At 51.1% G+C, this 23,713-nt stretch overlaps 12 protein-coding genes across 12 annotated transcripts; 4 read left to right on the forward strand and 8 right to left on the reverse strand.

Moving 5' to 3' along the window:
• Nucleotides 1-324: 324 nt before the first annotated feature.
• COCVIDRAFT_40591 (hypothetical protein) lies at nt 325-1,341 on the reverse strand (the record flags this gene model as incomplete). The annotated part of the gene is made up of 1 exon (XM_014697883.1): nt 325-1,341. One exon carries the CDS (start codon nt 1,339-1,341, stop codon nt 325-327), a length of 1,017 nt encoding a protein of 338 aa, XP_014553369.1.
• Nucleotides 1,342-2,113: 772 nt separating this feature from the next.
• COCVIDRAFT_107796 (hypothetical protein) lies at nt 2,114-2,602 on the forward strand (the record flags this gene model as incomplete). The annotated part of the gene is made up of 1 exon (XM_014697884.1): nt 2,114-2,602. One exon carries the CDS (start codon nt 2,114-2,116, stop codon nt 2,600-2,602), a length of 489 nt encoding a protein of 162 aa, XP_014553370.1.
• Nucleotides 2,603-2,817: 215 nt separating this feature from the next.
• On the reverse strand, nt 2,818-3,604 carry COCVIDRAFT_29406 (hypothetical protein; the record flags this gene model as incomplete). The annotated part of the gene is made up of 2 exons (XM_014697885.1): nt 2,818-3,384; nt 3,437-3,604. 2 exons carry the CDS (start codon nt 3,602-3,604, stop codon nt 2,818-2,820), a joined length of 735 nt encoding a protein of 244 aa, XP_014553371.1.
• Nucleotides 3,605-4,736: 1,132 nt separating this feature from the next.
• Nucleotides 4,737-4,976, reverse strand: COCVIDRAFT_107830 (hypothetical protein; the record flags this gene model as incomplete). The annotated part of the gene is made up of 1 exon (XM_014697886.1): nt 4,737-4,976. The coding sequence occupies one exon, from the start codon at nt 4,974-4,976 to the stop codon at nt 4,737-4,739; it is 240 nt and encodes a 79-aa protein (XP_014553372.1).
• A 2,213-nt stretch (nt 4,977-7,189) lies between these two features.
• COCVIDRAFT_107816 (hypothetical protein) lies at nt 7,190-7,773 on the forward strand (the record flags this gene model as incomplete). The annotated part of the gene is made up of 2 exons (XM_014697887.1): nt 7,190-7,463; nt 7,622-7,773. The coding sequence occupies 2 exons, from the start codon at nt 7,190-7,192 to the stop codon at nt 7,771-7,773; spliced, it is 426 nt and encodes a 141-aa protein (XP_014553373.1).
• A 196-nt stretch (nt 7,774-7,969) lies between these two features.
• On the reverse strand, nt 7,970-9,619 carry COCVIDRAFT_40596 (hypothetical protein; the record flags this gene model as incomplete). The annotated part of the gene is made up of 1 exon (XM_014697888.1): nt 7,970-9,619. One exon carries the CDS (start codon nt 9,617-9,619, stop codon nt 7,970-7,972), a length of 1,650 nt encoding a protein of 549 aa, XP_014553374.1.
• Nucleotides 9,620-10,969: 1,350 nt separating this feature from the next.
• Nucleotides 10,970-12,010, forward strand: COCVIDRAFT_40597 (hypothetical protein; the record flags this gene model as incomplete). The annotated part of the gene is made up of 1 exon (XM_014697889.1): nt 10,970-12,010. The coding sequence occupies one exon, from the start codon at nt 10,970-10,972 to the stop codon at nt 12,008-12,010; it is 1,041 nt and encodes a 346-aa protein (XP_014553375.1).
• A 459-nt stretch (nt 12,011-12,469) lies between these two features.
• On the reverse strand, nt 12,470-13,363 carry COCVIDRAFT_107869 (hypothetical protein; the record flags this gene model as incomplete). The annotated part of the gene is made up of 4 exons (XM_014697890.1): nt 12,470-12,787; nt 12,874-13,057; nt 13,171-13,211; nt 13,280-13,363. The coding sequence occupies 4 exons, from the start codon at nt 13,361-13,363 to the stop codon at nt 12,470-12,472; spliced, it is 627 nt and encodes a 208-aa protein (XP_014553376.1).
• A 667-nt stretch (nt 13,364-14,030) lies between these two features.
• COCVIDRAFT_29412 (hypothetical protein) lies at nt 14,031-16,109 on the reverse strand (the record flags this gene model as incomplete). The annotated part of the gene is made up of 2 exons (XM_014697891.1): nt 14,031-15,527; nt 15,579-16,109. 2 exons carry the CDS (start codon nt 16,107-16,109, stop codon nt 14,031-14,033), a joined length of 2,028 nt encoding a protein of 675 aa, XP_014553377.1.
• Nucleotides 16,110-17,272: 1,163 nt separating this feature from the next.
• On the reverse strand, nt 17,273-19,203 carry COCVIDRAFT_107842 (hypothetical protein; the record flags this gene model as incomplete). The annotated part of the gene is made up of 2 exons (XM_014697892.1): nt 17,273-18,855; nt 18,918-19,203. The coding sequence occupies 2 exons, from the start codon at nt 19,201-19,203 to the stop codon at nt 17,273-17,275; spliced, it is 1,869 nt and encodes a 622-aa protein (XP_014553378.1).
• Nucleotides 19,204-19,865: 662 nt separating this feature from the next.
• Nucleotides 19,866-21,471, reverse strand: COCVIDRAFT_40601 (glycoside hydrolase family 13 protein; the record flags this gene model as incomplete). The annotated part of the gene is made up of 2 exons (XM_014697893.1): nt 19,866-21,394; nt 21,459-21,471. 2 exons carry the CDS (start codon nt 21,469-21,471, stop codon nt 19,866-19,868), a joined length of 1,542 nt encoding a protein of 513 aa, XP_014553379.1.
• A 796-nt stretch (nt 21,472-22,267) lies between these two features.
• On the forward strand, nt 22,268-23,284 carry COCVIDRAFT_29415 (hypothetical protein; the record flags this gene model as incomplete). Its single annotated transcript, XM_014697894.1, has 1 exon — nt 22,268-23,284. One exon carries the CDS (start codon nt 22,268-22,270, stop codon nt 23,282-23,284), a length of 1,017 nt encoding a protein of 338 aa, XP_014553380.1.
• Nucleotides 23,285-23,713: the final 429 nt, after the last annotated feature.

Raw genomic sequence — 23,713 nt, forward strand, 5'->3', positions numbered from 1 at the left:
TAACCATGACACAATCTCGGTACTTCGGCGACAGATGACCTAGTAGGTGGGAGGTTAGGCCGGAGATGCTCTAGAGCGAGAGTTTAGTTAATATGAGCGCGCGCTGAGGTGGGTGAACTGTCGCAAAGGCACTGTAGGCAAGACAGGTACATAAGTAGCGTACATGCAAGCAAGATGTAGAAGAAAATTCCAAGTACTACGATTCCTGTTTTACTATTATGGTTACGTTGTAATAGTCATGTAATAGTAGTGAAATTAGTGGGATCTTGACAATTTCGGCCACCGGATGAGCCCACTTCCATCCCTACTACCGTACATCTCTACTCAAGCGCTCGCCACCCTCTCCTTACCCCACACACTCAGTGCCCAAACCCCCCTCACAACCCCCTCCTCCTCATAACTCCCCCTCAAACTCATCCTCCCCTTCTCCCCCTGCCACCGTCTCAACTCCTCATAAACCCCCACAAGCACATCCTTAAACTCACTACTCGGCCTCCCCCTCCACGCACACCCTCCACCCCCAATCTTACTACAGCACCGCTCGACTACTAAATTCACGACTTCGTGTCTGCGGGAAGGAAAGGGGTGTGGAGCGGGGAAATGCGCGATGCCCTGGCTGATCAGCACGGTGTAGAGGTGCAGCAGGTCGAAGTAGCGGACGGAAGCCGGTGCGGCGGCTTGCATGATGAAGTCCCAGGAGATGTGATCGGAGTTTAAGGGGATACAGGCGTTTGCGCGCCAGATGAGGCGATTTGTACGCGAGCTTGTTGTGAGCCATTTGAGAAGGACGGCGCCTGCGTTCGCGGTTAGACGGGCGAGGCGGACGAGGGGGATGGCGAGACCGGCAGCGATGTCGGGTCTCCCTAAGGAGTCCCAGGATGCAGAGATGAGGTTGTAGCAGTCCAGCACTGGATCGGGGGTTTGGTCTGGGGAGGGACGTGTGGTGCGGATTGTGTGTGTGAGGGCGGGGATGATGGCTTGGTTGAGGATGGAGGTTACGGAAAAGGAGCCTCTGGGGTGGCTTTTCCAGAGGTTCTGGAGGCCTGACCAAAGTTTTCGCATGAAGACTTGGAGACGCTCGTTGGGTTGGTGACAAAGTTCCTGCCATATCGACTGTACGTTGAAGGAGCCCCGGGGGTTGGGCTTCGGGACTAAGATATGGCGACATGTTGGGCAGGCATTTGTGTTGCCTCGCCCGCTGGTAAGCCATTTCTTAATACAGTTGTGGCCAAATATATGCTGGCATGGGAGCGCTACAGGTTGGTGAGTCGTGCTGAAGGGCTCAGTGCAGATGCTGCACGCATCGACTGGGTGAAGTTGAGTGTTGATAAATCTCTCCATTACGAGGTCTTGAACGAATTACGGTTGAACAAAGAACCGAAATGAGAGGCAGTAATCACCTCTCGCATTAATTTAGGTCGACATGTTCGTGAATCCGGATCAGGCATGAATGGCAGGTGTAAACGAAGTGTTTGTAAAAGGCCAAGGGCGAGAAGTTTGCAGCTTCACTAATATCGTCTCGTTTGGAGGCATGAATATAAGCGAAATCCCATAAATAGTCAATGGAAGACTTTTCTGATGAACATCTTTGCATCGTTAGTTACCTTGTCAAGTTTCCACCCTAAGTAAATGTCCTGTTGCTTAAAAACTTCCGTTAGTGATACGAACATCACTCTCCGACTGTTTCAAAATAAGGACGAACTACAAATACAGCAAACCTTAAGAGAATTGCTGGAACATCCAACAACTTCAATAAGTATCGTGCAATTTGTTTTTGGTAGACACGTGTTCGCGTCGTCCTTGTGTCGTTGCCATGTATTCACATCCAGCGTATCAGTGGCCAAACGCCGCAGCTGAACAATGACTCCAACAATTCATTGGCCATCAACGCATTGTCTAACACAACGTCCCTCGTTTGTCCTTCACCGCTCCAATCACAGCGCAGATCAACGCGCAATCACCCACACAAAGTCCTTGTCTCGCAATCAGTAAAGAAACTCTCACACCTCTTATTTACAGCCAACATCTACTGCAATATACCTCCCAGCACTGCAAAAACATCTCCATAACCCATACACACATACACCATCTCTCGCTAGAAATCCAGGACAAAATGTATTACGAACCAAGCATAGACCCCCTAGAGGAGTACGAATGGAGCAAACTCCCCTACAAACTCACAGTTCTAGTCCCGCCACGCCCACCGCGCCGCTGGATGTCGCTAAGACCAGGAGGCACTTCGACTCGCCAAAATGCGCATGACATCCCAGAACTGCCGCGTCCAAACTCGCATGCTGACTTTAGCCGCGTGTCGCTTGAAGACTTGCCGGGTTTGCCGACGAAAACGGTGGTAGTGAAGAGCGATGCGTTTCCGTGGGATATGCGGTGTAGGCATTCGCGAGGTGCGCATGGAGCGGCAGTAGGGGTAAGAGGATGTAAAGGGGGATGTTATGTGTTGGAGAAAGGAGGTGAAGTAAGCAGCTGGAAGTGCGCGAGCAGCGAGTGTGAAGGGCATGTGTACTGCGGAAAAGTGATGAAAGATAAAGATGGAGTTTGCTGTTTTGGGAAAAAAGGGGAGAGACTGGTCTGTCTTGAGCCATGAGAACGAATTATCAAAATCCGGGAAAAAGGTCTTCTTAGTTGAAAGTATGTTTACTTGCGAACGGTGGTTTCAAAACAGCATGAGAATTTTATATCATTAAAAAAGAGTAAATAACTGGGTATGATAGACTTTGGGCGGTTCGTGGTGTCGGTTTCGTGACGCGGAAAACTACTCGAGGTTTTTGAAGTAGGACGGTAAAATCTCCTCCAAAACGTTTACAAGAAGAAAGCAGCAGCGGCACCGAGACCTGCCAAAGCAGGAACCATGGCCATCAAGGGCGCAGCGTTAGTAGCCTCAGGGGCTGCTGATGAAGCCTGGGAAGTACGGGAAGCTCCAGAGCTAGCAGCCACCTCTGATCCGGAAGAAGTGGGCTTGGCGGAGTTGGTAGCGGATGGCTTGGAAGAGGTGACTGAAGCACTGCCGGCAGAAGGTGTAGCAGCTGCAGAAGCGCTGGGGAGCAGGTTCTCACCAGATGTAACGACAACCTGAACCATGTTGAAGTAACCGTCTGGCAGTGTTGTAGTAGTGGTCGTGTCAAGATCTCCCTCACTGCACAGCTCGTCCTCAGAATCGGCACTTGCACATGCTGAGCTGATGGCGGCCTCGAGACCCTTTGTCGACATGGTGCATGTAGCTTCCTGATCATCGGTGTTCTGGCGTGTGCATTGTCCCATGATGGTGACAGTCACACCTTCGTTCTCGGCCACAGCATTGACTGCGTAGAAGGTGTTGCCTTGAAGAGTGACTGTCTGGCCTATCTCGGCTGCCGCACCTAGGTCTTCCTGAACTTGATATAAGTATGTGTTAATAGAGCCAAACTTTATCTCTGCTTACGGTCATGCCCTGAACGTCAAGAGACATTGTAGTACGATCATTTTCAACAGCGATTACGGAAGCAACATACGAAAGGCTGTAGCTTCCGGTGCCCGCCATCCATGCCGAAGTGGTCAATTGCGCAGCCGCGCATGAGACAAGAAGAGCGGTGGAGTAAATCTTAGACATTATGCTGATTTGGGTGTTTTGAACCGGGATTGGTCTGTCGTTGGAAAAGAATGTGCGATTATTAGGCTAGGAACAACAAGCAGTAACGAGCGAAGCTTAGCTGTGAAGGCGTAGATCGGGATACCGCAGTCTATTTAACCAGGAGGACTTTGGCTGTCTGCTTGCATGACAGCGGGAACAACGCACGATGCAGGCGGCCTTAGGCGCACAGCCCCTGGATATTGATCCGCCTAGTACATTTTCAGGCTGATTGGCCACTAACCTGGGCTAGCTGAAACCCATTCCAGATCGTTGCCTAGAAGAAATTATGGAAAATTCTCCACAATAGTATGTATGCAGCAGAGCAGGGCATTCATCAGAATGGGCATCGCACGAGGCTTGCAGCGCTGTAAATGGCTATGGTGTTGAACTGCTGACAGTGATCTGGCCAGCGATCTCAAGGTCCAAAGGCCCTTGCTCTTCTGGTCCGCCATGCATAGCCTCTGCTACACCGATAATTCAGTTGTGTATTGATCCTATCGCTAGGGTTCGATGATTTGAACGGCTTGGCCTGGTGTGCATTCGTTGAGGCGTGTTTCGGGCGTCGCCTTGCGAACCAATGCCGGGGTGATGGCAATCTCGTTAAGCCAGCCTGGAGTTAGCGCGCCCTAGCACAATATGGAGCAAAGGGGCCATCGGTTCGACGAGAGCGCAATAGAAGCCGGATCACGTTGTGGACGTCAAGTTCAAGGTGTATAGTTGACGTCCAAAAGAGCAGGGAACATAGATCTTGAGAGCGACATGCGCCAAGACTTTATGACATAACATGACACCAGACGTCGATGATCAACGCATCGGTCTCGACTGCTGCGGCCCGCGGATCTCGTCAAATTGAACAAGGATTGATTGCGCAAAATTACAATAATGAAATGAGCCGGGTATCGATAATAAATAGCACGGAAACGCAACGCTGACACCGCTCTGTACGCAATCAATATCGCCACAGGCCTTCACGAAGCACAAAACAGTGCCCCGATATAGCCAAAATCAGCTTGCATCTCTCCGACCAATGCAAGCCAGTCACCAAGTTATCCTTCCACCACTTCATCTCCCATCAACTTCCTTTTCTTTTGTCGCTTGGTTGAGCAGTGTCTTAGGCTTCGTCGTTGTAGTATTGCGCGCCACGACGCATACCACTCGAAAAATTGTAGTCGTCATCGTCGTTGTCTCGTGCTCGAAGAAGCTCCTTGCTCCAGCCCTGGAATGGCTTCTTGAGCGCAGATCGAAGTGAAGAAGCTGACAATGCGTGGTGCTGAACCGACGAGTTGGATGGGCCAGGGGTTGCGGTCACAGAAGAGCTACGGCTCGAGGTTTTGGAGGTTGATTCGACCATGGTGAGTATGGAAAGAAAATAGCGAATGAGTTATGTTATCTCAAGAGTCGTATTAATGAAGGGCGTTGCGTAAGTTGAAAAGATGGTATTTGAACGACTGATCTGTGACTTGAAGGTTCTGCATTGTGGCGGTATATATGCGTTTGCAGACCGTGATTTTGCACCAAAGCAAAACCGAGCCATCGCCGAATGGCTTCACATGAATAGTTGTTACTATCTTGACCCACATTAAGAGCCTCACCCACATGGTCGCTGATCAGCCGTGCCCCGTTACTCCAGCTCTTGATTGGCGCGTGGTGTCGATTAAAACTCGGGTATTCGGAATTGCTCGGCGAAATTGAGAATTCGGGAGTACCCGGACACAAGATTTGACAGCTCAAGTCGTCATTGGACGATAACAGGTTTTTGCAGCTGTCTAAAAGATGGTTCTTTAGAATCTAGAAAACATAGTTCAAAATTTCGACGCCTCCGGTGAATATGCGATGACTCGAGAGCCGGGCGCAAACCACGTGATATATCCTCGCTAAAAATAATATCAAAAGGGGGATTCGCTATTGGTAGTCCACTGGATTGCTCGCCCGACGATGAACTGCCCATCGGGATTTGAATATAACATCTCCTTATTGTTCAAGTCATCACCATTATGAGCTACGAAATTCCCAATCTGGTGGAGGCTCGAGGTAAAGCGGATAAGGGTGTGCCCTACAAAACACCAGTACAATATAACAGCTGGGCAGCAACATCGTGTAGCACTATCACCATGCTTGCTATTCATGAATGCAGCATAGAGTCACTCAGATCTGCTGCAGTTTTCAGAGACTCAACTTTTTGTCGTCAGTACAAGAGTCGTGCGCATTCTTGTCACAGCGGGTGCAGCGTTTCTTAGTGTGTAGCCTCTTCGCAGGCGTCGCGCCGTCTTTATAACTACCACCCCCTATCTTGGCCACTACAGCAGCGACTCAGTTAGACTTAGTGTCGCTCTATTCCATTACCACTCCCCCTTGCAGAGAACCCTTCATGACAATCATCAACATTCTCATTGGCTATCATACAAAGTCAAACGCACATGATCTTACCTTCACGCCCGCATAGTCAACACTCGGTGTAAAACACAAAAGAAAAAGTAAATGCACAAACACGAGCGTGCAGTCAGATCGCGCACCGTATCGATTGAGTTATTTTTGCAATTGGACCAATCAAATGAAGTTGGCAGAAAATGCCCTTACATCGTATTGCTTACTTTCTCCACACCGCTGGTGGCTATAATTAGCCACTAGTAAGTAATGTGAGTGCGGAACATCAGCACTTACACCTCTTATCCAACCAGAGCACCTTGCGAACTCTCCGAACAATTCCAAAACTTTGAAGTCTGGATGATGAAATTGTCGCCCACATTACGCCACTGGCGATATGATGCTTAGTATTGTATAATTTAATCATAGTGTACATCAATTTCGGAACTACTCATCCGTCTTACACGTTACATCTGACATTCGTGTACCTACGGTGGTTAAGTAAAAACAAAAACTTGAAAGTCAAAAACTGGTTGTGAAGATCGTTATACATGTGCGAAAGGAGATGCGGAGATACATGTCTGAGGATCTAGTAAAGTTGCATGTGGAATAGGAAAATTGTTGTGCAGCGTTCATCCCTTTAATCTGCACAGATATTAGCCGCACGAGAAGCCACAGTTAACCTACCCAAATAATATGTGACCTAAAAAAAGACCACTCTTGCCTCTCTTCTGCCCCTCCCGACTCCGCATTTCATTCCGGTTCGTCTACACCTCTGCACAGCTCCCGGACTCATTTCCGTCTGCACTATTTGCGCCACAAAAAAGAAAATATACTTCAAATACGTGAAAATTACTGCCTTAGGTCCAGGGCGAGTTTCTAGACCGCCCGATATGTGGCTTGACGTTAGAAGATCGTGACATTAAGCTTTCGTACTTCCAAGCACGAGTAAAGCCGAAGCCACTTCTTAGCACCGATCAAGCTTCTCCGACACAAGTAAATCTTAAACCTTAGTTACGAGAAGCATCGGCTATCAAGGGGGGGCGGGGGCACAGGTAGACTAGAGGAGGGAAAAAATAACATATAAAGACACTGCCGCCAGGACAACCAGTTCCAACATCACCACAGCATTCCATCTACCATTCTTTACTACAATACCCTTCAACCCACCCCAACAACGACAAAAACAACACAGCAACCATGCAATTCACCACCACCGCCCTCCTCACCCTCATCGCGGCCGTCAGCGCCGCCCCCTCCATCTCAGACATCGGCTACTGGAACGTAACCATCTACCACGACTTCCACACCGGAGCAGGCTATACCGAGAAACTGCACGCCGAGTTCAACTCCCCTTACTACAAGAAGCCCCTCGTCACGGACTGCACAGCCAGTTATACGTTTCGCAACGGACGTACAACACCCGTCTGCACGCCCAACTCGCTTACTTATTCGTACGATAATCAGACTGAGAGTAAGTTCTCCCCTTTCCTCCCTTCGTCTCTTCTGTGTGTGTGTGTGTGTGTGTGTGTGTGTGTGTGTGTGTGTGTGTGTGTGTGTTTTTGTTTGGGAATGGGGATGAGATGGAGATAAAGAATAGCTTGGCTAACGAAAATTCTTTTGCAAAAACAGTCTTCAGTATGCGCCAGTGCATTACCAAGCCAGCCAAGTTGGTCGCGACGGGAAACCACAAGGTTGACATCAAGGTCAATGGCGGAAAGGATCTTCGTCCTTATACCGGCAACTTCATCGTCCCTGTTTTGGATCGTGAGCCTGAGAAATAAATTGGTGGATGTGAGATTCACTGGTGTGGAGTGGGCGGGCGGAGAGTGTGGATAGGTGGAGGAGGGCATGGAGGGGAGGAGAACGGTTGAATTTGCAAATCAATTGGTGAGATAGGTGGTGATTACGTTCTAGATATATAATTGTTTTTTCCCAAATAAAACAGATTACGGTTTTTGAAAAAATAAGCCCCTCGATTTAGATGTCTCCCCTGTATTTCGCTCTCGCACCACCAAATGTGCCGTGGAATCCGAAGCTCATAGGTCCATGCATATCTGCTCTGCCCAAGACGCTCAGGTCCTTTGCTTTGAGGACAAGTAGGTAGCTCTTCTCCTTGTATCCGTCAAGTACTACACTCAACAGAACACCGTCGTCTTCCTCGGTGCCCTCTGGATCAGCAATGAAAATTGGCTCACCGGGCGTGTGACCTTCCACCTCCCAGAAGATAGACTTCATCGTGTGGTTATCAAATTTGACGATGCCGTCGAAGAAGGTTGATCGGAGACGGTCAGCACAGCCGTAGGTGTAGCGGTGGGGACGAAGGAGGTAGGCTGGGTTGATGGTGCCGAGTTCCATGGAGTTGAACTTCTCCGCCTTAAATACAAGTTCAGCTGGCAGAGGTGTTGTAGGAGGCAAACCGGCGTCGACGCTGGGGAGGCGGAATCGTGTCTGCATGGGGAGACAAGACATGCGCTTCTCGCCGTTGAATTCTGGTGTGTCGATGGAGGAAATGATGTTGTCATAGTAGAAGCGCTTTACAACGTCGAGGTTCTCGAACATGCTCAGTTCCACAATGACGTCGGTCTTGCTCTTATCAGAGGCAGACGGTTCTTCCCAGGCATTGATGCTATGGAAGCAGAAGAAAGGGTCGCTCTCAAAGGTTGCAACCAGACCCTTGTCTGATTTGCGATCGACGACGTACCAGCGGGCTTTCGAGTTGGGATCGAAAGGAGCAATGGCGTCGACAATGTTCTTGTGCCACAGAAGCCCAATGCCGTTCCATGTGATGTGAGAGTTCCAAACGCAGACAATGACATAGCTCTCAGACAGGAAAATAGAGTGAATGTATGCTGGTGTACCGGGGAAGGTCGCAAGAATTTCTGTTTCTCCTGTGGCCGCCGATACGCGGAAGACGCGATATGTGCAACCAAGAGCACCGAACTCGAGATTGAAGTTGTACATGTCGCCCGTGTTGGGGTCGGACTTTGCATGCGCGGCGGAGAAGGGCCCTCTGAGGTCTGGGTGGAGGGCGGATTGGCGAGCATACCCCTTTGGCTCTAAAGTCTCAGGATCAATCAACTTGAGAGCGCTAGAATCTGTCTTCGCACACAGCGTCTTTATGCCACTGGTATGATTGCTGGTCTCGAGTGGCTTACCACGGGCAACCTTTTCGCTTCCAGGCATGTTGATGGATAGAGTCACTCCAACGTTCTTCTCGTTCTTCAGCTTGGGTACGAATATGCTCATGACCTTTTGGAAGAAGCTCTCGCAGGGGTCGCGCTTCGCACCGAAAGTCGCAGTCTCAAGCTTGCCGGTGGTGCGAACCATGTTGATGTACTCGTCTACTGTACGTCTGGATCGATAGGTGACTTTGGGAGTACTGCTACCATCCGGGAAGTCGATCTGGAAGCGATGGACGCAGGAGAAGCCGTCGAACCAATGTTTTGCTGCCCATATTTTGCCATCGTCTGTTTTCGCCTTGAAGCCCAGAGGTCCTGTCCTGTAAAGAACACCTGCAGCATATCGTGGGATGTTACCGTGAACGGCGAGCTCGACGGGTTCGTGCTCTTGATAATCCGTGTCGAAACCAGCAGTATTAGGCCAGACATCAGTTGTTGCGACGACCATATTGGGCTATGTCTAGAAAAGAGGTCGGGGTCGACTTGATCGGTAGTAAAAGACTTAAAGTGAATTGGTAGATTAGAGCTGAAAAGGAGATGAAGGTTGTACTTGAAATGAAACTGGCTCAAGACGTTCACTCTGAATAGTCCGAGAGTAAATGTAGTGTTGAAGGATGGTTCGTTGTCTGAATGTCGTCTGTTCCTTCATCTGGGAATTGCTCTTATATATAACGAGCCATATCAGGTGAGCTATGCCACAGTCTTGTGAAAGTGGATTCTACATTGCCCCTCAACGGAGACGCCGGGATGCCATGACATCTAGCGTGCGTATGGCGTAGTATGGACCGTAATGCGCTCTCTCAACGCCAAGTGCATACATCTCAGTCGCGTTCGTCAGCGCTTGTTTCGCCGATTCTGAGGATGATTTGCTTCTCAGATAACATGATTGGTGAGGGTTGCGGGTGATAATCCGGTATTGTGACTATTCCCCACACCCAAGAGATCTCTGAGACATCACAAAAATATCGCAAATGTCGGTAATTGGTGGCATGAACGACTTCTGGACCAGAATTGCATGTAATGTGAACCCTTTCGACCGTACAAGAGCGATTCTTGGCGCTGCACTACGGGTCGGGCGGCTGAGTTGTGGCTGGTGTCCCACACGTTTGAGAGGAGGATGGAGGAATAAACCTCCGATGCTGTTAGTTTCGGCCGCAAGTCTATGCAACGGGCGGCCACTGTGACCAAAATGCTATTCTTTCCGAGCCCCTAAGCTGCATTGGGCGAATGCGGGGCGCAAGCCTGGTATGTCCTTTGCTCAGTTGTGTAAATTGTGCCACAGGCGAAACAGAAGTTACGGCCGTAAGGAAGAAAGTTAGCCCGTTGCTACCAGTGCGCAAAGTATAGGCATTTAGCAATGGAATTCATCTTTTTTGTTATCACAATAAGCCTGAGAGACGGTATAGTCAAGACCAGAGCCGAAGGAGTAGCAAAGATCTCGCAAGCTATGCTTGGTTGATATGGCTGACCTGCGCAATCATCAAGGTTGAGCGCTAGTCCCAATGCGGCGCTAGCGGACCAAACTCCCGCCGTTGCGAGCGGAAGGGCGCTGTTGCATCATCAACTCCAGACTCACTTTCACACAAATGGCCACTCACCAATACGTTTACACGTCCCCTCGCCGATTTTCAGGACAGTAAAAAAGTACTCAGTAAACTGAATCTCAATCGACTTTCTCCATGGGACCTTGAGCCAAGTCGATCCATCCGGAACGACATTGTCGCTTCAACACAAATTTCCAACCCCCAAACTTTGTCCCCCGGAAATAAGTCAAGGAGACAGCGAAACAACCACGAAAATGGGGGCCATACTATCTCTTCCCTTCACCCTACTCAACTTCCTCCTCCCATTCACCCGCGCCGGCACACCACTATCGCAAGATCTATTACACACAGCCATACTCTGCGGAACCCTATATTTTGCCCCGCAAATCGGTGAATGGTACAATGCCCGCCAACAAGGCGCTCACCGCACGCCTTCGGACCAGACAGACACGCACGAACCCACAGATCAACCCGGCAACGACCTCCCAAACAGCGACACACAAGCCGCCGCCGACCCACCCCTAGATGAGCGCCTTGTCTTCCAAGACGACGACGAACCCGACACCACCCCCGGCGCCGCCCGACCACGCGCACCCACACCACCACCAGCGCCCCGCCACCAAGCCCACGTCGAAGACGACGAGCACCGCGACCCCTTCGCCCCAGGCCCCGCCAACCCGCCTCCGCAACAACCCGCCCGCGCAACCCCCACCCACCGCACCGTCGGCACCAAAAAAGCAAAGTCCCTCGCCCGCAGAGACCAGCAGCGCGCGTACAACGAGTGGCTCCGCCAGGAAGCCGAGATCCGGCGTCGACAAGAAGATGAGGGCCGCGAGGAGCGCGAGGCGGCGCTCGCACTCGAACGAGAGCGTCGGGCTGCGGCTGAGGAGGTGATTCGGGCAAAGGAGCGAGAAGAGCGGGAGGCGCTGAAGAGGGAACGCGAGAGGGAGGCGGACGAAGAGGCTGAGAGGAGGGAGCGCGTGGTTAGTTATGTAAAGAATAGGATTGAAGAGGCCGGATGTGTGGATTTGGTCGAGGCGGCGTGGAAGGAAGGCAAAGATAGAGTGTGGGTGGAGAGATTGGTCAGGGCATCCGGATTACTGGGCCAGTTGACGACAGAAGGGAGGACTGTCATGCTCACCGGCAGGGACTGGCTCGTTCGCATTGATCAGCAGATCATGGACAAGGCATATGCTGAGGCGGAGCGCTTCGGCCAGGAACACGGCGGTAAGGTGGCCTTTGAGGATTTTGGAAACATCCTGCAAAACGTGGTACTGCGGGGCGTAGAGGCGTGAAAGCAATTGGCTATAACGAAAAGGGCCGTTTTTTTCTTTTTCTTCTTCTTTTCATCGGACTCAAAAGTACTGTAAAAAAAAGGGAAGGATAATACCCCATTAGACGGATTCATGATACGATATTTCTACCATCGTTGACTACATCAAAGGCTGGTGGGTGCACTACTGTATCCTACACAGTATGCACCAATACTCCAGTCTCTCCGCTAAAGGAAAAACATGTTCCTTTCGGGGGACCTACATCACCCTGCACGCAACAAAGTCGAATTGCTTTGAATTTGGTATCGTATTGTCCATTTTTTGTCATGCAACCATGAAAGAGGAGGTCTTATTCACCTAGAGAAGCCATGTCATGCATAAGATCCCCCAATCCCGTCCGATCAAAATCCGACCAGAACAGCCATTCGAAAGAACTCCATCCAGAGACACCATGCACACACATACACAGAATGCACGCCCTTATCGGTTGGACTTGGCGACACGCTCGAGCTCATCCTTCTTCTTGATGGCGTACGAGTTGCTGCTTCCCTTGGCAGCGTTGATCAGCTCCTCAGCAAGGCACTCGGCAATGCTCTTGATGTTGCGGAAAGACGCCTCACGGGCACCAATGGTAAGGAGGGAGATACCCTGGTTGACACGGCGGAGAGGAGACACATCGACGGCCTGGCGACGGACGGTACCGGCGGAACCAATACGGGTGGAGTCTTCACGGGGACCGCAGTTGACAATGGCGTCGACGGCGACCTGGATGGGGTTCTGGTCGGTCATGATGTGGATCTGCAATTGTCAGCCATCTTGCACCAACTCTTCTTTTCCTTGCCAATATTGCATTTCTGGATTTTTTTTAGAGCGGGTAGACGTACGATCTCGAAAGCGTGGGCAACAATGCGCACAGCCATGAGCTTCTTTCCGTTGTTGCGGCCGTTCATCATGAGCGAGTTGGTGAGGCGCTCAATGATGGGGCACTGGGCCTTCCTGAATCGCTTGACAGCATATCGGCCGGCCGAGTGTGAGATGTAGACGGGAGAGCGGATCTGGATGTAGTCGCTGCGGCTTCAGTTAGCCGAAGGTCTCGCAGCGCAATACAAAAAGAATCCAATGCCATCACAATATTCCTTCATGTATGTGTGCGGCGCAAGATCGTGGTAGGGGAAACGTACGTCAATGAGATGTCGCGGACTTCGACCTCCTCGTAGGACCACTGTGAAGTGTTAGATTCGCTTCGCGTTGTAGTTTTCGCATTGTGCCTGCCTTGTTGAACAGCTTCACGCTGCCCTGCTCCTCGGCGACATCCTTGGGAAGGATGTTGATACCGGTGGGGTTCTCGACCTCGATTTCTCCGTTGTCAGACATGGTTGCGTTTGTCGGTGTGTGAGGGAGAAAGAGGGTTGGGCGTCTTAGTCGTTGTCGCTGAAGTTCGAGTGAGTGTCTACAAGGGAATTTCGCTAGTGTGTGTTCGCCAATGGTGCGCTAGTCGCGCCTTGGCGCTAGACCACCGACCGCCTTTGCATTCTGCCACGACCCGCTAGTGAGAAAACAGCCGAGTACCAGGTCATGGGATGAATTACTTCCGCTACATTATCCACAGACTTGTTCTCATGCTGATGGCATCCGTTGGAATTGCCTAGCACTGTCACGGACAACACACTATCTATTCCCTGCTCAGAACTTGCAGCCATTCCGCTCACATCAATGTCTAGAATAGCATACACAAACGCAGTGTTCCGAAAGTGGTTGAACAGATATCAAAAATTACAATAACTATACTATATATTCATCATCCGTAAAGCATAACTGTGGTATATAACGCAGTTTTAGCCTACCCAAAACAAACATAAGAGATATAGAACAAAACGCCAAATCAGCCAAATGATGCAGCAGTGGCAGCCCCAACTCCATGCAATGCCGCTAAGCGCAAAGTAAAGCCGCGAACGGGGAAATCAAGTAGTATCACGACTCTCGCTGCGCCCTGGGCAGCACACCAGGCACCAACGTCACAACGCGCTTATCATCTAGACAATCATTTTTGCGCCCTTGACACGCTCCGCATCCTTGACACACTCCTTACCCTTGGGATAGGGGCACTGATGTCTCTCCGGTCCTTCACTCCCTCAAACATCTGTTTCATTGGCGTTCCTTGGCCAGCAGCCATGCTCTTAGCGCGGCCGCGTCGTTCGCGGATGGCGGCAAGGGCAGCCTCCCGGTCAATACCCAGCTTATTCAATGACAGCTCGCTCAAGGCAGGTGTCTGAGCATCTGCTGCAGCATGGGCGACAGTCGAGGGTGTCATAGGGCCTCGGCCTGCCTTGAATGCCGGGGTTGCGGGCGAGAAATGTAGTGGGATCGTTGTTGTGGTAGTAATGGTGCGGGTAAGGTAGGGTGTAACAGGACCAGTAGGCTCGGGTTCTTGAGTTGCTGGGGACGCATCGTCGTCGTCACTGTCCTCAACAGCATCCTCGTGAATGTTGATATCTGCTGACTTGCCCTTGCGGCTCTCTCGCACAAAAGCTACGCGAGACGCTGGACGAGACTCTGGAAGAGAGACCTCAGCAGGAGGTGGCATGGCTCTTGTCTCAAGATCCATCGGCGGTGCCTCACTCATCTCCACTACAAGTGATGGCTCGGGCGGGACGGCTGTTGACTGTGCTTTGACTGGGGAAGGCACAGAGCGGAAAGTACCTGTTACTGGCGAGAAAGCAACAATAGTATCTGGCTCTTGGGCGGGTTGTTCAGCCACTGGCGTGATGGGACGCTCAGCTTCGCCAGGCTCTTGCTTCATGACTACATCTTCCATGACATCGTCTTCGTGGTTGCTAGCTGGAGGTGTAAATGTTGACTTGATACGCTGCATTTCGGCTTGGAGAGAGTCATCGTGAACGAATTGCTTGCCCCTGGTCTCGGCAATGCGGCATGAGCAGCACTGGAACTGGCACTCCATCTTCATGTAGTCAATCTGCTCCTCAGCACGCTCGCGGGCGCGCTTTTCTGCAGCTAGCTCTTGCTGGATGAACCTCAGCTCGACTGCACCCTTCTTCGGTGAGACGTTTTCCTTGTCATCATCCTGGCGAGAGTTGTTATGTTGCTTGCGTGGGGATCGGACTGGTGAGGCGAATTCGTCGCGTTCGTCATCCTCGGCGGAGGGTAGCGGTATCTGGCCCTCGGCAGCGATACGTAAGACCTCTTCCTCTTTGAGACTGGTCTTGAGAGCATCGCGTTCTGCCTCAACCAGGCTCAACTTTTCCTTAAGTGCCTGCAACTCTTCGCTGAGGCGAGTGTTGGTGCTTTCGACTTCGACCTGCAAGCTGTAGACGTCGTTCTTGTATTTGGCAGCTTCCTCAGTCTTGAACTTGACATCTGATTCGGCCCGCTGCAAATTACGCTGAAGGGTCTGAATCTTGGACTGGAGCTGTGGAATCATGGATGAATGTCGGAGCTTATCGTTGTTCGCCTCGATCCACTGCTTCTTGTAGCTTTTGTATTTGCCCTCGAAGACTCGGCTCTGGTTTTCGGCTTCAATCTGTACAGTGTGAGATTCATGTAGTCAGCCAAACGTGTAAGCAAAACTCACCATCTTGTGCTGCATGCCCTTCCATCGCTCTTCGTTCTGCTTAAACACAGTCTCCCATTGGTTAATGGCAGCCTTGTTCGCCTTGCGTTCCTTCTCATAGCGTTCCTTTGTAATAGCAACCTCGAGCGAGCCACTAGCATGCTCAAGTTCGCTCTTCAGCTCTTCGATGCGAATGTCACGCCGGCTAATTGCCATTTCGTGCTCCTTCTCCTTTTTCGCATGCTCCTTTTCCATCTTGGCCAGCTTCTCTGCGTTTCTCATCCTTTCCTTTTCTAGCAATTCCTTGAAGCGTCTGGACGCTTCTCTTGGGTCCTTAACTTCGAGGTTCTCAAACATGCCGGTAAGAGCTGTGACGGAGACGTCCGAATCGGTTCGACGGTGGGTGTGTCGTAGCGGTGAGTGGGTGCGAAGTGGCGGTGTTGATGGGGACATGACGGGTGATGCACTTGCAGAGTCGCCATATAGCGATTTCATGGCACCACCACGGTCGGGGCTGGCGGGGAAGACGGGCATTCCAGGGGAGAAAGCCATTTTGTTTGGTGAGACGGGCAGAGGCGGATCCAGCTGGACCGGGGATTCTTTGAGGCGCGCCAACTTGACGGTATTGAAGGGTTATGTATGTCTGAGGAGAGAATTCTTTTTTTCCGAAAACAAACTCGACACAAAGTTTGGTGCCCTAAGGAAGATGTGCTGCGCGATAATGTGATGTGTGGTGGTGCGAGCGTAGACGACCGAGTGTAAATAGCACTAGTTGGCTGTCATCCAACGCTACTTCCCTGTACCGTAGCAACCCGCACGGACCATCTCATCTTGCAAACCCCGCGTCATTCGTTCCCTGCATCTGAACTGGGCATCCCGAACACATATTTCTCTTGGGTACCTTGTGCAGTGTAGACCCTTTTTCTCCCTGATTGAAGATAGTCTGGGAACGCATGATAAAGACAAGATGTTCAATTACTCGACCAGACAGCTGCAAAGCCTGTTCGAAAATGCCTGTATGGACATGCCTCCTTTGAGGATTCCTGCAATCAGTGTATGATGCACTAAGCAACACAAATTCTATATGTCCTACATTACACGGTTTCGGGTGTGATGGTCTGATTTCTGTACGTCTTTTTCGGAATTTGCGAGAATAACTTTTTGCCCCGATCCACTCCGCTGAACAAGACAATGGAATTAAGCCATTAATCTTGCATGAAAGACTAATCACAGATGGGATATATCCCCATGCAGATCCATGTTAAGATGCTACTAATACAAGAATATTTTTGATATGCTCTCGTCAGCTGTATATTGTTAGATCGCTCAAGTCTTTTTCCAAGATTCTAGGCCCTAAGAGCGAAATTGCAAAGAGTGGTAGACGCTGATAAGAATATTATTGATAGGGTTCTGCAAACAGCGACAACTTCTACAAATATCAATCTAGTCTACAAAGGACTGGCAGACGCAAACATGATAGAGCAGATCGAAACATGAAACCCGAAAACTCGGTACAACGCTCGCTTGATGATGACCATGAACAAAACAACGCTTATGAAAATATCTTATCGGATGCCCTCAGGAAAACAAACGCCCCATGCAGAGAAAGAAAACACACATCTCAATGTAGTGACGGCCGTACTCGAGTCATAATCGTAGCGATGATCAAAGTCGATAGGAAAATTAACCGGATAAAAATGGTAAGAGTTGGAAATTTAGACTTCCCAGGGCTGACGGGGACGATGGATGGCTCCGTAGCTCCTCGGCTCATCCTCTTCCATCAAGCTTTCCATGACCGAGCCAGCATCGGTGTTGGTAAATGTCATTGCATCATCGTGATCCAACTTCTTGCGCATGCGATACACCTGGACTGAAACGTACACGACCAGCGACATACCGACTACAAACGCCGAGGCTGCGAAAAAGATGTTCACAGGAGTCGGGTCGCCCTCGAATAGGCTCTTGGTCAATGCGTCGATAGCCGTCTGCGAAAGGTTGACCAGTCCAGATGTGCAGATAATGGTGCCATATACCCTGCCAAACGTAGCAAAGCCAAACACCTTGGTAGCGTAGTCTGACATGGCTGAGTAATAGAGTGGGCGCAGAAACACGAACAGGACGACATTGACGTAACCAGCCCATAGGGTAGGTATTGAACCAATGATGCCAATGGCGGTAGTCATGACGACGATAAGAAAGAGGACGCCGGCGGTGCTAACGTTGTCAAGCAGGATGCCAAGGAAGGGGGTAGCAAGTACTCCGGCAAGTGGGAGCGCAACATCAAAGAAATTGTTCACCTTCTCTGCCAATTCGACGGAGCCGAGCATGTACGTGTACTGCTCGCGGATAGTTGCGATGAAGTAGTTCATGCGCACCATCTGGATGATAGTCAGAAGGACGAGCAAAATGAACCAGGGCGTCAGCATTTGGTCTTTGGCAGACTTGTTGTGCAGTGCTCCCCAGACACCAGAGGTCTCTAGATTCTGCTCTCGCTTTTCTTCTCGGAGTTTGCGCGCAGCTTCGTTGCCAACAAGGTCGTCGAGCTTGCTCAGTCGTTCCTTGCGGCGTTCGCTACGGGCTTTTCGGCGCCTCCACATCTCCTCATCTGACAGCTCGTCATCCGAGGAGTGCACATCGCGCATAACATCCTCAGCTTTCTGGATCTTCATCTCAAGCTGTGCCTCAGTTTTGTAGTTCTCGGTCGGCAGGAAGGTAAGTTGGGCAATGGCAATTGCGAGTGGGACGACCAGATACACCAAGAAGAATGTCTCTGGCTTGAAGGTCCTGTCACTGGCATCGTACATGATTCTGTAAAAGAGAAAGACTGCTGCTGAAGCGTCAAATGCCCCAGTGACGAGTGCAACGATGGAGCCACTGTACTTGGGGAATGCATTAGCAATCTGGAAAGAGGGTAAGAAGACAAATGTGCCCCCCAAGGCAAGGAAGAAATTGCCAATTGTGTAGCCTTCAAAGCGCTGGATCTGGGAAGCAAAACTCATCAGGATGCTGCCAGCAGCAAGACATAATGAACCGGTAAGAAAGCAGAGCTTGGGGCCGTAGCGGTCGAGCAGTGTGCCGACTGGCAGGGCAGATACGTTTGCAGTAGTGGACGCCAGCGAAAAGAAGAAGTTCAATCGGAGATCCTGCTCAAAGCAGACTTCGACATCATTGTCAATTTCCTCGGGAGTGCAGAGATTGCGGAAAACACCCTCTTTGATGAGAATTGGCTTGAGTGCCGCGAAGCCAAAGACGATGCCGCTGGCAAACCAACAGGCGAGGACCGTTGCAATGACCTGTGCTACAAGCAAGGTTAGTCGAGCTCGACTTGTCTTTACGGTTACCCAAAGTAGCAATACTTACCGACACGCTTCGTTGTGGACACTTTGTAAGGTGTCAGACCTCCCGGCTCCTCGCCTGCGGAAGGCTCGTCGGGATTGGGAATCACATCGTAACTGATGACCCTCCGAATTGCCTTTCCGTGGGGATTGAGGAAGCCGGCATGCGACATGGCGCTTTCAAGCGACATACGGCGGTCAGCAGCATCTTGACGGCTATGCTGGCGGTCAATGGGCGGTAGAAACAAATCTACGAGCGCCTCGTCGCGGTCAGTGCCCTCCTGCTGGCCAACATGCTGGATCAATGACATGAGAAGTGGGCAAGAAGACGCTTGTTAGTAGTGAATCTGGGCGAAGTTGAGGGGAAAGAAGCACAGCGTCCAGAGGGAGAGGTCAGTGAAAGATTTGCTTGCGTCGGGTCGTCGGCAGGGTAAACAGAGGGAGGAAGAGCGGGCAGGCGCGGAGTTAAATTGAAGCTCGGCAGCCTGACACGCGACCCAAGATCTAGACAGAGCGATAGCGGGGATCACATGGCACATGCGGCTTCATGTCCGGCAGGACGGGGCCGTTGGCCTCCCATGTTGGCGGTGTCGCGGGCGCAAAGTGCGAGCATGTGCATGGTACACAGAGCATTCTGACGGCGTCGGCAGTCGATCATGCTTCGCGGGATGTCGCATACTCGCTTGCCAGAAAGGCCGCGAAACGTCCAAAACGGCTATTGTTGTGAGGCGGATGATTGGCTGTCTTGGGCGCTAGCCCTGTCTGCTGCCCCACGCACTTTCGCGCATCTTCCAGCAGCTAACAACCTGGGAGCTGAGGGCGACGACAGCGCATCACGCCATGTCTTCTTTTTCAAATGATATAATGTCAGTCATTACACGCGTATCTGGCACACGAGGGTGGGTGAACTTGCGTCATAGCCCACCATCGCCGTGATTCAACTACCCTACTCGTACACCCTCCAGCGCAACCATTACGCAGACGATCCCTGGCCATACACATCCGCATCCAAGTTGGTGGGGAACTGCTCACGTCCCTCAGCATCACTTCGCACCCACACCGCGACGCTCGTGCCCGGACACTTGAACACTCCGTAGCCTTCGCTGTCAATCTCCACCTCGCCCTGCTCCCATCCAAGCACGTCGCTCCACTTCTCCCCGGCGTGCATCTCGCCAACCGCCATTTTGATCTGCCCTGGCCCCGCATTGCTCATCACACATGCAAGACCCGCCACCTTGTCCCACGTCCCACGGCGCACGAACCCAATGCAATTGGCCTCGTTGAAGTAGTCCTCCTGCGCTCCGTATGCAAACAGCTTACGCGCCAGGATAAGGTCTGCAAGCTTGCCACCGCACGACGCCGGTGTTTCGTGGGGCTCCGACAGTCCGTACAGATCACCGTAGAACGGACATGGGTATCCTTCTTGTCGCAGCAGAATCAGTGCATATGCAAGCGGCTTAAAGAAGTCCTCAATCTTGGTCTCCATGACCTGTCCCGGTTGCGTGTCGTGGTTAGTGACAACCGTCACAGCATCTATCGGCCGCAGCCGGACCAGTGAATCGTCAAACACTGTCCTTAGATCGGCCGATTCCGTCGTGGATAGCGAGCCAAACTTGTTAAGCAACGGAGAGTCGTAAAGGGAAATTTCGTGGTTCATGCCGTCGAGCCATTCGCTCATTTCTTTCACATCGCCCGACCAGAACTCGCCCACAATGAAGATGTCGTCTCCGCAGTGCTCGCGGAGGTTCTTCATCCATTCGTTGGTAAATCTGGAGCTGAAGTGCTGCACAGCATCGAGGCGGAACCCCTTAAGTCCGAGTTCTTTGGTTATCCAGACACCCCAGTTCTTGACATCTTCTTGAACTTCAGGGTGCGAGTAGTCAATGTCTGCAAACATCATGTAATCAGCATTGCCGGATTCCGTGTCCACACTTTGCGACCAGCCCTTGTTATCGCCCAGAATCTTGTAGATGGCTTTCTTCTCGTTGGCCTGGTTGTAGTCGGTTCCAGAAAAGTGCTCCCAGTGGTACTTCATCTTGGAATACTGCTCACCGCGTCCTGGGAAGTCGAATCCTAGCCACCCCTCGATTTCGTAGGCATCCGATGTCTCCTTTGTTCGATCGTTCTCGTCGACCTCCACAACGCGGCATTTCTCTGTCCTATCTGCACCCGCCTTGTGATTCAACACGGCATCCCAGTAAAGGCCAACATTATGTTCCTTGGCAACTTTGGCGAGCTCCAATAGCTCTTCCTTTGTTCCCCATTTCGTGCCTTTGGCGCCTTTCTGATCAAATTCACCCAGATCGTATAGGTCATAGATGTCGTAGCCCACACCCTTCGGGTTCGCGGCCTTGCAACCCGGAGGTAGCCAAATGTTAGTGATACCAATCGCTTTGAGCTTAGGGAGCTGTTCAGCGAGACGCTTCCAGTGTTTGTGATCATCCGGGACATTCCACTCGAAGCCCTGGAACAGTGTGCCATTCTCAGGCGTTGGCTTTTGTTCTGTTCAGTGGTGAGCATCGCAGCAGTCCAATCAGACGAGGAACTGTCACTCGACTTGACTCACCTTCTGAACCCATTGTCAGGGATGCGCTTGTCGGTTTAGACTCGAGGTGTGCTGTGTTGTACGATTTCCCGATGATCGATGGACAGCGTAATCGTTCAGCTGGGCCAAGCAGGTCAATGTCTGCGGAAAGTTTTCAAGTCCACCGGAAAAATTCGACAGAGCCATACTTCTCGCTCATATCCTTTACTTTTATACCCACTGCGGCTCACAGCGGGCGAATACCCTGTATGGGCCCATGGCTGAGCAGGTTTGTCTGTTGACTCCTTCGGCTGTGCTAGCTATCAAGAATGAGACACGAGCGCTGTGAATGGTCTAGATGTGAGTGGAGACCGTGCTTGTCAACATTCAGCACCAGTGACGTCAGCCTGCACGAAGCTGCCATGCCGCGGACTGCCATGAATCATACAACTCAGCTGTCGGTGTGCAAGTAGACAAGTAGAAGCAAAAAAGAACATGGTGCCCTGGACGTGTCTGTCAGCTCGATGGAAGTGTTGTGGGTGGAGACTTTGGGGCAAGATCGTCGCTGCTTGAACAGCCGGAGGGGAAGCCGCCAAAAAGACTGACTATGCTGCAACAGGCTAGCGTCTTGCAGCTGCATGCATCCGGGCCACTGTTACTACTTTTATCTCGTCTCATCTTTGGTGCGCAATGTGCGACTCGACAGTGTGAGGCATGTAGCAAATACTTGTGCTTGTATGAAACGTGAAAAGTATTTTTCTCACTCTGTTCTTGGTTGTACTGTCTGTTTGGTGCAGTGGAAAGACACATCAGTACCACGGCTGCCTAAAGCCACCTGACTGGCAGTAAACATGGAAAGGACACCCGGCGATAAGGCCCATGACGGGGAGTCCGCTGCAAACACCAATTCCTGTAATACTCCTGAAACTCCTTCCTCTGTACAATCGCAGCCAACAGTCTTAGCATCAACATCAACATCTCAGCCGGGCGCAGTCGAACAAAATCACGCAAAGCGCAAGGCTCAAGACGTCTCTACTACATCACAGAAGCGCTCCAATATGGGGCCTTCAGCGACTTTCAACATTGGAAAGGACTCCGCTGAGGCCAGGAGCCAGCTCATCGTTCGCTTCTATGATCCAAATATCAAAGCCAAAGATGCGAAAAATCGCACACTAGAGGAAATCCTTTCATGGCCAGATGCTCAGCTTGAGTCCTCACACAACTACATTCAGATGCTATTTCCATTGCCAGAAGGCTCCATGTTCAACTGGGATGCACCTGTCATTGATCTCGCAGTCATGCAAGCATTCCGTTCGCGAAGTGAACTTCGCCAACAGCTGCGTCGGAGCTTTGAGCGCATGCTCAAGTTCTACGGCTTCAGCCTATCAACGACACTAGAGAATGACTCTGAGAAAGACGCCATTTTTGGAGCTACCCAGACTGACGTAAATACGGACTCTCCCATCAACGCAGATGCATCTGCTTCCGGGGTCAAGACAACCCCAAAAGAGTCCACTTTCCCTCCTGGATCGCACAAAAACATCACAGTCTCCAATCCGCTGCCTTGCCATATTTTCCGCGCCCCTAACTGGCGCAAACAATTTCAGAACTGGGCTGGCTTGTTTGATCATAATCACCTCCGCCTCACGCGCATCCTCCGCTGTCTTCGCGTGCTGGGTCTCCAGAAAGAATGCCAAGCCTTTTTCAAAGCTTTGGAACATGCATTCCATGACCCTGAGACAAGGATCAGCGAGAAGTCGATGGGTTTCTGGCGGTTGGCTGTTACGCGCCCGTTGCAGTGGGCGCCCGACGGTCAGAAGTGCAAGTGGCTGGAGGCCTGGCAGCAGGAGCAAGAGAGTGAAAAGTGAGCAGATATAGCAACTTTCATGAAGGAATCTCTGTTACTGTTGATGGAAATCCAAATCGGGCTACATAAAGACGGGTAGATTACAGGGTTGATGCGATGCCATCTAGCGTCGCGTAAGGTAGTACTAGTTAAACTTCACGGCAAGACTTATCATGGGTGCTTGGTTAGAGATAGCAATTAGAATACATCAATCATTCTTCACTACATCCTCTGTGGCGAGCCATTGGTGATGTATGTAAGCCACCAGGCTTTGTAAGCCTAACACCTCATTAAATCGCCACGGGCGGCGTAGCGAACAACTGTTCTTTGGAAGGTCCCGACACTCATGTCCTCTGTGATTACTTCAAGCCACTTTGCACGCCACATGTGTGTAATCTGATCTTTGTCTTTTGAGAGACGTTCCAACGGATATTCGGATGCTAGAATCACA

Source organism: Bipolaris victoriae (assembly GCF_000527765.1).
Source record: "Bipolaris victoriae FI3 unplaced genomic scaffold scaffold_88, whole genome shotgun sequence".
Lineage (NCBI taxonomy): Eukaryota > Fungi > Ascomycota > Dothideomycetes > Pleosporales > Pleosporaceae > Bipolaris > Bipolaris victoriae.